At 35.6% G+C, this 12,333-nt stretch overlaps 1 protein-coding gene across 1 annotated transcript in view; it reads right to left on the bottom strand.

Annotated features, from left to right (window-relative positions):
• LOC135843757 (uncharacterized) overlaps positions 1–12,333 on the bottom strand; it is a 104,762-nt gene that overhangs the window by 4,118 nt on the left and 88,311 nt on the right. Inside the window, exons 7-11 of the mRNA XM_065361766.1 lie at positions 5,284–5,420; positions 5,034–5,188; positions 4,666–4,744; positions 2,002–2,164; positions 957–1,128 (exon numbers count right to left, since the gene is read on the bottom strand). Of these exons, the coding sequence (XP_065217838.1) occupies positions 957–1,128; positions 2,002–2,164; positions 4,666–4,744; positions 5,034–5,188; positions 5,284–5,420 (706 nt within the window). The remainder of the gene's footprint in view (positions 1–956; positions 1,129–2,001; positions 2,165–4,665; positions 4,745–5,033; positions 5,189–5,283; positions 5,421–12,333) is intronic.

Genomic DNA, 12,333 nt, shown 5'->3' with positions numbered 1-12,333 from the left:
AGGTCAAATGTGAAATTTCGGGTGCTACATTTTACTTACTTCTTGATTTTTGACAAAATGTTTGAAAGATAATCAAATTTGAAACATTTTCCACAAAAAAAAAAAAATCAAAAATAGGTTAAATTTAGAAAATTGCAGAACTTTTGGATTTTTAGTTCCTAAAAAATATGTATAAGTAATAAGAAAATAGAAGAAATTGATTTTTTTTTGTTAAATCGACTGGAAAGGTGATAAAGAAAGTTATAATTTGGGATTTTTTTGAACACCTTTTCCAAAACTAGAAAATCCAAAAATCTACTGGAGGCTCCAGAATTGCTCGAAACTACCGTCAATTGATTCGAAAGGTCAAAAATAATACATAAGTATAAGAAACTTAGTTTCTGTTGTTCACTTTAATTTGATTAGATTCCAACTTTTAATTTTCAAAAATTCGCTAAAAATTGGAAAATGGAATCCAGCATCTGAAAGTTGACCTGATGGCAAATTTTCGAATGCTTTTCCAATTTTTTGTGCATTTCAAGAGAATTATTGCAGCCTGTTGGGATATTCTCCCGACTTCTTATTGGAAATGTTTCAGTAAAAAAAAGAAAAAAAAACGAAAAAAGTTTTTCATCATTTTTTTTTATTGTGGGTTTCCTTGATCACACACGAGGGTAAACAACCACACCAAAAAAATCTTTAAGAAATGCACTTCTTGACGCAGATTCCAATTTATCGCCTATCATAGCATTCGAACTGTGCCAAGTTGAGAATTATACAGATTTGAATTTTTTTTAAAATGAGCCCACTGTCACCCCTGTGGCTTGAAAGCTAGACAAACATGTCTACATAGACTCAGCATGAGTTGCATACTGCACAGTAACGACAATGAGTAAAAATCCTTATAGGTACTTCTGCCCTGAAACACTCATCAAATATTCCTATACTCATAGATTTGGCGAATACTCTAGACTCACCATTGTCGTAGCCTGGTTCGCCGGGTTGTAATACTTTCAATGATTGATGTAAATTGATGTTTTGAGATATAGCAGGTGTTTGCGATACAGCTTCATCTTCAATGGCTTCTCTTTTCTTTATACCGGAAGTTAATGGTAGATTCTTAGCATTCCTCCAGTGGCACGGTTGACTCTGTAGTATAAAAAATAAAAAGAATATGTATTAATTCGGTAATATGTATTTTGACCTTTTATGAACTAAGTAGGTATAGGTATAGGTAGTTCTCTGTAAAAATTCGATGATCTTTTCGCCTATGCGATTTTGTGGTCTAAACACGTCGACCGTACAACACTATGATCTCTCGTCCGGCCACTGCGCGACCGACACAGATGGCGGACCGAAACAGCACCGGCTTAAATGACCCATGTAATCGTCATCGTTTACCAAAATTGTACGCGTAGGTACTGGGTAGGTACTGTGCGCTTATAATTTCATTACTCGAGTATCCATAACCTTCTCCGGTGCCTTTATATACGCGCTACAGAAAAGTCACCGAGTTCACACCGCAAGGTCAGATAATTTAATATAGATTATGCTTGAATTATTTCATTTTATACAGGCTTCGATCACGTTTTTCTTTAATTTATCTTCTTCCGTCTGTTTTTCCCTTCTATTCCCTTCTTCCTCTGTCTCCGCGAACATTTAGCTCGCTAATTATCGCCGCATATTTGAAGACTCGCTAGGTAACATTTAGTCAGCCACATAAACGAATTAAAAAATATTTTTTCCGTATTTTCGACGTTTTTTTTTATTTTTTTGCTCTTTTTAAAATGTAATTAATCGAGCCGACAATTCGTCGCGGGCCAATGATTTCGAGAAATTATTTTACCATAAACGACCACCATAAAACGTGCGGGTGTATGCGCCCGACCCATGGGCTAACGAACTGATTCGTATATTCTTTTGTAATTTTTGTGCCATTTTCGTCGATGGCCGATTGCTAAAAAGCTTTGGCAGAAAAATTCCGAGAAAGTGTCCAGTTAATGTAATCGTAAGAGTACGTACCGGACATCGCCCGTGACACATTCGTACATCGCATTCTATGTATAGAGCCGGCGAACCGGTAAATCTGAATGTTTTCATGTAAGCGTATACTTGGGTCTCGAATACTCCGGCCTCACTCCATGATCCTCTGAATCTGCTGATCAATTTATCGTCGACTGGACAGCTAAAAATGTAAAAAATTTATGGCATCAGAAACTAAGTCGGAGAATTAAGATCAATAGGATTATTATGACGATTTAATTCTTTATTGAGTAGAAGTAGGCGAAATTTAGTAGCACATTTCGGGTACATTCAGAAATTTCAATCTCCTAATTATTAAAATTCTTGTATTTTCAAGTTTCCTATTTTTTACTTATTTTTAGTAATTTGTGTTTTTTTTTAAATTAAAAAATACCTAAAAAAGAGATTTTGATCAAAATTTTAGCATTTTTGCAAAAATATCTACGTATAGGTAATCAAAAAATGATGATAGAGGAATTCATAGGTCTGAGTGGCAGTTTCAAGTCGTTCTGAAACTTCTAACAAATTTTTGGATTCCCTGATTTGATATTGAAAAATTACGATAAAGCTAACCAAAATGAAAATTCAGCACTTTTTTTATGAACTCGGTTTATCGCCTTCGTGACCCATTTCGATCAATTTAAACGCAAATTTTCAAAAATCACGCTTGTCGATTTATATTTATATTTTAATTGGATTGTCTTTATTGAAAACTTATAAATAAAAAAACTCGCAGGAGACTCCGCAATGATCTGGAAGAACCACCAACTCATTTTGAAGGTCAAAAACTTCCATGATCCAATTTTCAACTTTTTATATATAATCACATTTTAATATGAATGACAAATTTTTCATTTTTTTCCAGTTCAAAAAAAAAAGATTTGAAAAATTGTGCTATCTCGATCGTAAGAATCACAAAGACGTTTAATTTGAGTTTACAGGTGATGAATTTCATTTCGAGTTTTTTTTTATTTTTTTTACATTTTCCTCCCAAAGTGTAAACTTAAAATCGGTTGAAAACTTCAGAATGGCTCGAAACCATCACCAAATGATTCGGAAAGTCGAAAAAAAAAAATTATAATTCAAATTTTAACCTTCTACCTTAATTTTATCAAATTTTGATTTTTTTCTCATGAATAATAAACCGAATTTGAATTTTTAGAAATTTGCCAGTAATTAAAATTCAAACACTTTTTTGATTTTTGAAAAATTTTCAAAAACTTGAATTTGATCTTTTTTTAAAATTTAAATCTTGAAATTCAATCAAATGGTAGTGGAAAGCTTAAATTGTGTTTTTAGCCTACTTTTAACCTCCCAAATTGATGAGTGACGGTTTCTAGCTAAAATTTTTGCATTCTGTGATTTTCGAAAAATTTTCATAGGAAGAATCAAAATGAAATTCAGCACTTTTATGAACTTTTTATCGTCTTTGAGATCGTTTTGATCAATTTTGCAGCACAAATTTTTAAAAATCATTTTTTTTGTTCCAAATTTATATTTTAATTGAGTGACTTCTTTAAAAAATGAAAAAAAAATTCGCTGGATGCTTCACAATAACTTGGAAAAAGCATCAATTGATTTTGAAAGTCAAAAATGAGGTATGAACAAATGAACCAATTTTGGTTTTTTATGTTGATACATATTCAAAATTTCAAATAAAAAAATAAGATAGATTTTTTTAATTTTTAAAATTTTTTTTTAGTTAAAAAAAAGTAAGTTATGAGAAATTTTGGATTTGAATTAGCAGAGATAAGATTTTGAAGATTTTTGCCAACATGAATTGATCGAAAGAGCCACGAAGACGTTGAAAATTCGAGTTTAGAGGTGCTGAATTTAATTTTGACATTTCTTCCGAAAGTGAAAAATAAAAAAAAACACTGAAGACTTCAAAATGATTCGAAGCCATCACCAATTGATTCAGAGGTAAATCAAGTTTCAGCATGCTACTTCAATTTGATCACATTTTTATTTTTTTCATAAAAAATGAACCGAATTTGAATTTTTAAAGAATAAATTAAAAAACAAAATTCAGCATCTTAAATTCAACTTTGTGATATAAATATTTTAGATTTTGTTTTCCATGCCCGTTCCTAACATTTTTCTGCGGTTTAGAATCGGACCCCCCCCCCCCCCTCATCAATAATATAATTTGATCATCATTATAAATTTCCTTCAAATGTTCAAATTTTAATTTAGTACCTATATTTTTCAACTTTTTGGTGCAATCTCATTTTTCTCTAAAGTTATTTTTGAAGTTGATTTTGCTCCTGAAAAACAAAAGATAGGCAAGTATTCACACTTGAATGCATAAATGTACTCAACATGAGTCGCCTATGTCAAGTAGGTAGAGATGCAAATCTCATTTTCTTGTACCCTGAAGATCATTCCAAAACTTTATTGGAATCTAATTCAAAAGGACCGACTAACTTCATTTGCGACCCATAAAAAGGACACTAATGACAACTTATAATTTCAACCTGAATCTGAATGCCACCATATTTCACAAAACTACACCCAATTACCTACTAAATACTATATCGCATTTTCCTTGACAACTTCCTTACCACATTAAACATTCACGAGACCATATCTCGTGATAATTAAACTCTGGAAGGAATGAAAAATAAGAAAAAGAAAAAAAAACTCGACAAATTGTTTAATTACCCGTATTGATCGATAAGTTGAATTCTTTTGTTGGCTCCATTATGCGCGTAACAGTCATTTACTACAATATCAAATCCATCTGGAAGAAAAGCAAAACAGAAACATGTTCAACAATTAGTATACGCATCAAAGTAGACATCTAGACTATTTTTATAAATCAAATAACGGTTTTGTAGGCAACGGGGGATCATCTTTGCCGAAAAAAAATCTTAAAAATGATAGGAAGAAAAACATTATACCTATGGTACGTTAAAAATTATAATAACACCAATGCTATGAATGGAAATATTTTTTCTGTTCAAATTTTTACGTTTTCAATGTATACCTATTAGAACCATTATCTAACAAAATCCAGCCAATGAGCTTACCATATTTGCTTCTCATGTAAATAATCAACGTCAATGGATCTCCAACTCTTACAGGACCGACGACTCTGTTTCCAGTTGGAACATATCCGTGTCTTATTTCCATATAACATTCTGGTGGCGATAAAGTGAACACTACTGGATTGCCCGTGGCAATTCTGCAAATAATCGGAATCAAGTTAATTTAGCTGAACCCAAGTACTTGGCAAAAATTACTTGCAATTTGCTAAAAAGCAGGTTCGCGATCACTTACTCTACGTCGAGAAAAGGAAATGTCACCGTCTTCCAAAAATCATAACCGTATTCGCAGGTTACTTTGAAATGCTCATCCCATTCTTCTTCAATTAATGGATTGTACTGAACGGTTACCGTATTCCACATCAAGTTTTTCTGTAATCAAAATCCATACACGTAAAAATTTACTAAAAATATACAACCAAAATACGAGTAACTACATATGCTTTAAATCTTAATTAAGTTATCTATAGATATCGTTAATGTATCGTTTTCGATCAAATTGCTTATAGATACAGTCCAGCGACTCCTTATGTAATTTTGTATTTTTTCCCTACCCTACTCACTACACAGTATCGAAGACCAATTTTATCGCTTATCTTACTCGACCATCTGTCAACTATTACGACGATGATGCGGCACGACTCAGTATGGCGTGCGAATAACGGCGCAATATACTTTTTTTTTTACAGGTAATATAGCAAGTATTACCTTATATACCTAGCATACAGTAACCATATAGTACACACATGCCATCTTTTAACTGATCGCGTCTCGGTCTAATACGATGATTAGCTGTAGATTACTCAATTCCTTTCGCCCATTTTGCCACTGTCATTGTCCTCCTGGTCATGGGCGAAATCGTACAAACGTAAATACTTATAGGTATCTAGTTATCTACGTACACTAGGTAGGTTCTGCAGATACCAAAGATACACCAGAGTGTACCTACTACACGCAGCTCTCGTCTCTCTATGGATTTCCAGCATTTAGTGAGTATTTCCCTCTTCCTTTCCTCTTTTCCTAGAGCTGTTACGAAAATCCGTTAGCGAGTTCGCGGGTATACTACGAATATCATTGGTAGACCTATACCTACCTATCTACCTACGCATCTATGTTCACGTCGTCATAGTCATGTTGGAAAAATATTTTGTGAAAATCCGTTACACTTTTTATTATGGTTTACGGGTATTTATTATATAGAATGATGTAATCGATATGATGACTGCTGTAGAGATGAATCGCAGCATGAGAACTAACCGAGATGGAATTGTTATTTTTTTAATATTTTTTTTCTTCAATTTTTTGTGGATGGAAGGAGAGGAGAGGAATTCATAAGCATCAACTTGTTTTTTTTTTCAAGGCAAAGGTGGACAGATTTATGCAACAGGCATTAAAACTATCAATTAGGTAGGTACATTACAAAAAAGTCAATTTAGATTTGAATCCAAAAACCATTCTCTAATCACTAAAATTCAAATTCCACTCAATCGCCTCGAACTTCAATAAAATGATACCAATACATAAGCACCAAAGCAAGTTGAACTGAATTCCAAAAGTATACGTACTTTTTTGAAATTTTACGTTTCCAATATGTAATTTATTTACTTTTTAACAATTTTTGCCAGTTAAAGCAATTTTTACAGCATTTTACTTGGTTTTCAAGGACATGTGTTCGATAAAATATTCTGAAGTTCTCCATATTCTTACAATTTTTAATCGTGAAATTTCAAAAATACTTAATTAGGTAAGTACTTATTGTATCTTCATCATTTGTTCCCTTTGCTGTATATCTCCACCCAGGGCCGGACCCAAGAGCTCGTGGCCCACTGAGATGTCCCATTTTAGCTGCCCTGATTTTGGACTTCTCAATTAATCAGCCAAATTTTTTTCTCCTATTTTTTAAAGTGCAGGACACTGAGCATAAAAATTCATTCAGAAATTTTTTAAGCAACCCAGTTTTTACGTAATCGGCCCAAATACGTCGCAGCCCACCGAGATTTTCTCGGCAACTTGGTGGGTGGGACCGGGCCTGCCTGTCTCCACCACATCTCCCACTTTGGCACCCTTTGACTTTAGAGTGTCAACATTGCCAAAAGCTCTCCTGAATAAGAGTGCGATGCCTTTACTCATCTCAAAGTCCCCACTAACACAATGCGCCAAGGCGTACTTCGGGATATGCAGCATTAGGTTGTCTTCTAGTTCTTCTATTGTAAATACTCCATTTGATCTGACTGATATACGTCCCCAGTTGTTCCTCTGGATCTGTGCGTCACAGTTTTTTCGATATGTTCAAGTATACTCTTCACCTGGGTGAGGGTCAGTTCGCCGGTGTGCAGTTCACTGATGCTTAGGTACTCCCTGTATGGAAGCAGGGAGGACACAGAAGCTGGCCCCACTGGGTGGTAGAATATCTCCTTTAAGCCTGGTACACGCTACACACGTTCCAATATATTTGACAAACTCGATTGGTCAAATATATTGGAACTTATCGTTCGATGGCTTGGTATAAAAACTTCATAAGTCCAGATTTTTTTGAAAATGCTTTTTTTTGTGGTTTCTTTAGTAAAAAAACAACGAGGAATCCAAATTTAAAAACCTTGTAAGTCTAAAACGCATCCTAGCGCTCTAATCGGCGAAAATCCAACATTAAAAAACACGTAAGTTTGACTTACAAGGTAAGTACATGAATTTCATCAATTGAAAAAATTTGAAAACCTCGTAAGTCCCTGTTAAAAACCACTTAAGTCGTACGTAAGTATGATGAAAATCTCGTATGTTGTCTCTAGAAACCTCGTATGTCCTTCCAAAGCGCTTTAATCAACTAATTCTATTTTATCAACCTGTAAAATATCATCAGGTCATACTTACCATTAAGACCTCTAAAACATAATAATGCAATCTAAAACTGCAAATAACAAAATATGAATGTTTTAAACGTTTTTTTGTTCTCCTGAAAAAAGTAGGATTTTGGACTACGTATACCAAGCCATCGTTATGTACCAGGCTTCGTTATGTACCAGGCTTTATGGCTCTGAGCACAAGATATTTCATTGAGTTGGTGTGTCTGAGGTTTGTGAAGATCAGGCTGTAGAGTGTAGGAGTGTCGCAGATTGTCGGATACAACTAGCTGGTCCATGGCCCTATCAACTATCCTACGCGGTGCACGCTACATTTTGGTATTTGATATCGACGAAGTACTTCCCCAGAATGGACTGAGGGCTGATCGGATTGTCCTAAAGAGTCGGCTTTTTTGTATGATTGAAGAATGACCTCACCACTAGAAGTCTCGAGTTGACATCTTCCTCCCTGTGGTATGACCCTTGTTCCAGACACCTGCCCCTAGGAGGAGCATTCTTCAGCTTCCAGTTTTTCTCCGACCACTGATCCCTAAGCCTCGTGCCTTTCTGCACTACTCAACACGAAAAGTTGGACTTACGAAGGTCTAGCCAGACCAGATGCCAAAAGAAGTAAATTTCAATGGGGGGGGGGGTGCAAAAATCAAAAATACTCATTAACATTCAATGTTAAAAGTTTGGGAATTTCATCCAAAAATTTTTAGTCAGGTGATTAGGGGGGAGGAGGAGGGAAATTTATGTTGATAAGTATGAAAAACGATGAGCTCAACTGAAATTTTAGATGGGTAAAAAAGCGTAAGTATCTATGGTCCAACTCATTTTTGCATATTGTATGTACATCGTTGAAAGTCTTTCCAACGAGAACAGCCAAAAGGACATTTTTTTAAAAGATTTGCTTATTGATTGAAATCACGAAAACATTTTTAGAATAATTTCTTTCATCGTGTACGAACAAGACATTTACGATAATCTTCAAAACAACCCATCAATTCAGAAAGAGGTTTAATAATTGTAAAGTACCCCGAACTATTGATCATACTTTTTGCTCCTTGATAAATATTCCAACCAGAAAGACTTTGAGCCATATTTGGTCTGAATGAAGCAAGACCTTTCATGGTTGTTGAAATGCCTGGTTTACAAATATCATGATTTTCTGCAAATTTGAAATTTTCTATATTCAAATTCAGAGAACTTCACCCTACAACTTTGATGCACTGTTGCACATTTTGATGCAATTATACCAACGTTGGTACATTTTTTAATGTCATGAGTTCACTTAGAGTAATGTTTCATAATTTTCTTTCCTCGTTCAAAATTTCAGATTTTCTGTATGAAAAAAATTTTGGTTGTGTATTCTAGGGCCGCGATTCTGTTCATTGCATGATCTAGAACGAAGCTATCGAAGTTCGAAGAAAAATTCATTGTACCAACTAGTTAAGGTAATGCTAGGTATTCATACAGTAACTCCGGTCGTTGAAAATTCACGTCGAGTACACGATGGAAATTGGCGCTAAGTAAAAATAGGTAGGTAATGTCAATGACGACGATGATGATGGTAGTACCTTTGTAATACATTATGTACGCAGACCATGTTAGATATATTACGTACAGTACATTGTATGTATCGTACACATACAAGAGAGACGTTATTTAACGTACGTAGAGACGTTTACAATACATAAATTCATAGATCGCATGGTACCGTTGATCGAATACGTTATGTGTAAAGTGTGAATTGTTGAAAAAAAAAAGGAGAAAGAAAAAAGCAAAGCAAAAAAAACCACAACTACAGCAACAGCATCAGTGTAAGTACCTAGGGAAGAAGACGAGAAGAAAAATACCACGCGGAAGAGAGAAGACGCATCAGGTACCGATGACTATTGTTATAGGTAATTCTCAACTTCTTTGATCGATGCGGCGAGGAGAGGTGTGCAGTGATATACAATAGAAGAAGTAGTAGGCGAGTGCGTCGCACTACTCTTAGAGTTAGATCCTTCGATCCGTTGGTATTTACTGCACAACTCGAACAACACAGACCCAAAGAGGAGACAGACGAAAACACTGGATGGAAGCGACGCGTTATAAAATGGCAAAAAAATTACAACAGAGATGACTAACTGAGGAAGGAGAAGTGGAAATAGTGGAGGACGATTTCCAGGTGTCAAAGAGACGATCTGTGTGCAACAGATTCACGTAATGGAGGCGGCAGAGACGTGACACTGGAGGAACTCGGAATCGGAAAATCGTTCGGATGACCGCAGCTGTTCGCTAGCGCGGGAGGGGTACGCGGTTCAGGTGGAGGTGGAATCGAGCTGGAAAATCTGCCATATAACTGCGCGACGACGACGACAAACGCAGGTCGCAGCTTCGCCGAAAAGACGAGGTGAATGAATTCGTCAACCGAACGAGAAAACGACGACGGCGACGCTATAAAGTCCCTCCAACGCGAACCAATGTTACGTCGACGACGTCGAGATCCGAGATCGTGGTGTGAACGCACCGAAATTCTCTGTATCTTCCGCATCAAACCGAGCCACTCTGCCAGCAACACACCAGGTGTGATGCTGCGGCGACTAAAACCGCGACGTCGTCAGGCGCCACATATTATACCCGTCATTAGCTTCTTGTTCGCCATCCCTCACCTCTACCTCTACCTCTTGCACCATCTGTTGAGTTTTCCGCATATCCGGTGCCAGGTTTTTCTTCACCATTGCGTCTTCATCGTCCTCCTCATCATCATCGTATTCTCGTTCCAAACCATCTAATCTTTTCCTATATAACTTAGAGTAACTCGACCATCTTCTTCGTCGCGATCAATTTTCCACATATTTTCCACTACCTATTTTCTACTCCTTCCCTTCATCTGGTTATTTTCACGACCGAGGACGACGACGGCGAACTTGGAGTAATTTTCTTGTTTCTTCTTGCGTCTGTATGCGGCCTTCTGGCTCTTATACGTACCTACGTTTTTTTCCCCTTATAGTCTTTCTACAAAGCTGTAAGAATTACCAGAGTCACATAGCAGGGAAGTATTTTCCATCGTTGTTAAATGTACTACAAAGGACACTAACCCCGCTATAACATCATCAATCTTACAATTCTCACTAATCCGCCAATAACGACTTCCACCAAATCCACCTTTTTTGTACTTATTGGATATTTTTACTTTTCAATTGCTGGTACGCTGGTAATTGTTAAGATGAAATATTTATTTATGGGAACTATAGTTCTCTTTTATGCACATTTACTAATTATGGAGATGCATCATCCTCCTTTGATCCGATTTCCTTTCTCTTCGGTTATCTTGAGATAGAAAAAGAGTTGGCTCTCCTTGAACTGAATTGGAGAGTTAAAATTGAAAATATCCCATGAAAATTCTAGCTTTCTACTTTCAAGGGAGAGGTCCACGAGCCCTCAAGATGTGACCATTTTCAGAAATCGCTTTCGAGGAGTTGGAACGAACATGGATATTTTTTGTAAGTAGGTATTTATGTACTGTTTTTCGAATTGAAGTTTTAGTCTTTTTTTTAGGGAAAAGTTGACATTATAGCATATTTTTCATTGCCCTATGTGGCAAAATTTTAAGATTCAAATTTCATTTCATGAAATTTACACTTTTTGAAAAAAAAATTGAATTCTGATTTTTTTTAACCCCACCCACCTAGTTGAAAATTTGAAACCATTTTAGATCCTTCTGCGAACTTTTCGTCTTTGTCTTTTTAGTGAGAGATGAAAAAGGAAATTTTGAGTGTTACAAGCTCGCATCAATATGATACTTTGAAGCTATTTTGCGAAATTTTGATTTTCATTCTGAACACTATTACGAAAAAATTCAGCTATCTACGGTCCATATTTTTTCACAATTTGTGGGGGGAGGAGGGGGAGGGGTGTCCATCACAATGTAGAAACATGTGTTACACTTCCATCTTCTCAGTGAGGCGTACGAAAAAATCTCAAACAGACAAACACCAGTTATTCCTGAACACTTTTTCTACAATTTTACTTCGCATAAAAATTTTATTTTGAACCTTCTGCCTTGAGACAACCCTTATTCCTGAAATAGGGAAAATATATCCTTCAAAAATCATTAAAGTTGAGTTTTCTTCATTTTCAACAAAACATTTCACCACCAGAGCAAAATGTATTCTCACAAGTCACAAAAAGTGTTCAGAACATAATTTGTTCTCAGTGGAGTTGTGAATCATGGATTTTTACACCTCCCCACCCAAAAATATTCAAGCAGAAAGTTTTTTTCAATACCTGCCTGTGCAGTTTCGATTAATATGAAAATTCAATTTAGGCACAACTCACACACCTTCAATCATAGAATATATGGATACTTTAGATATGAGTATGTGTATCGTTGAAATATTCAGAAGATTCATACTTGAATTATTTTTCAAAAAACTTGTATCAGCTGCATTCCAAGA

This window comes from Planococcus citri, chromosome 4, assembly GCF_950023065.1.
Source record: "Planococcus citri chromosome 4, ihPlaCitr1.1, whole genome shotgun sequence".
NCBI classification, from domain to species: domain Eukaryota; kingdom Metazoa; phylum Arthropoda; class Insecta; order Hemiptera; family Pseudococcidae; genus Planococcus; species Planococcus citri.
This window is presented reverse-complemented; position numbering and strand designations above follow the sequence as displayed.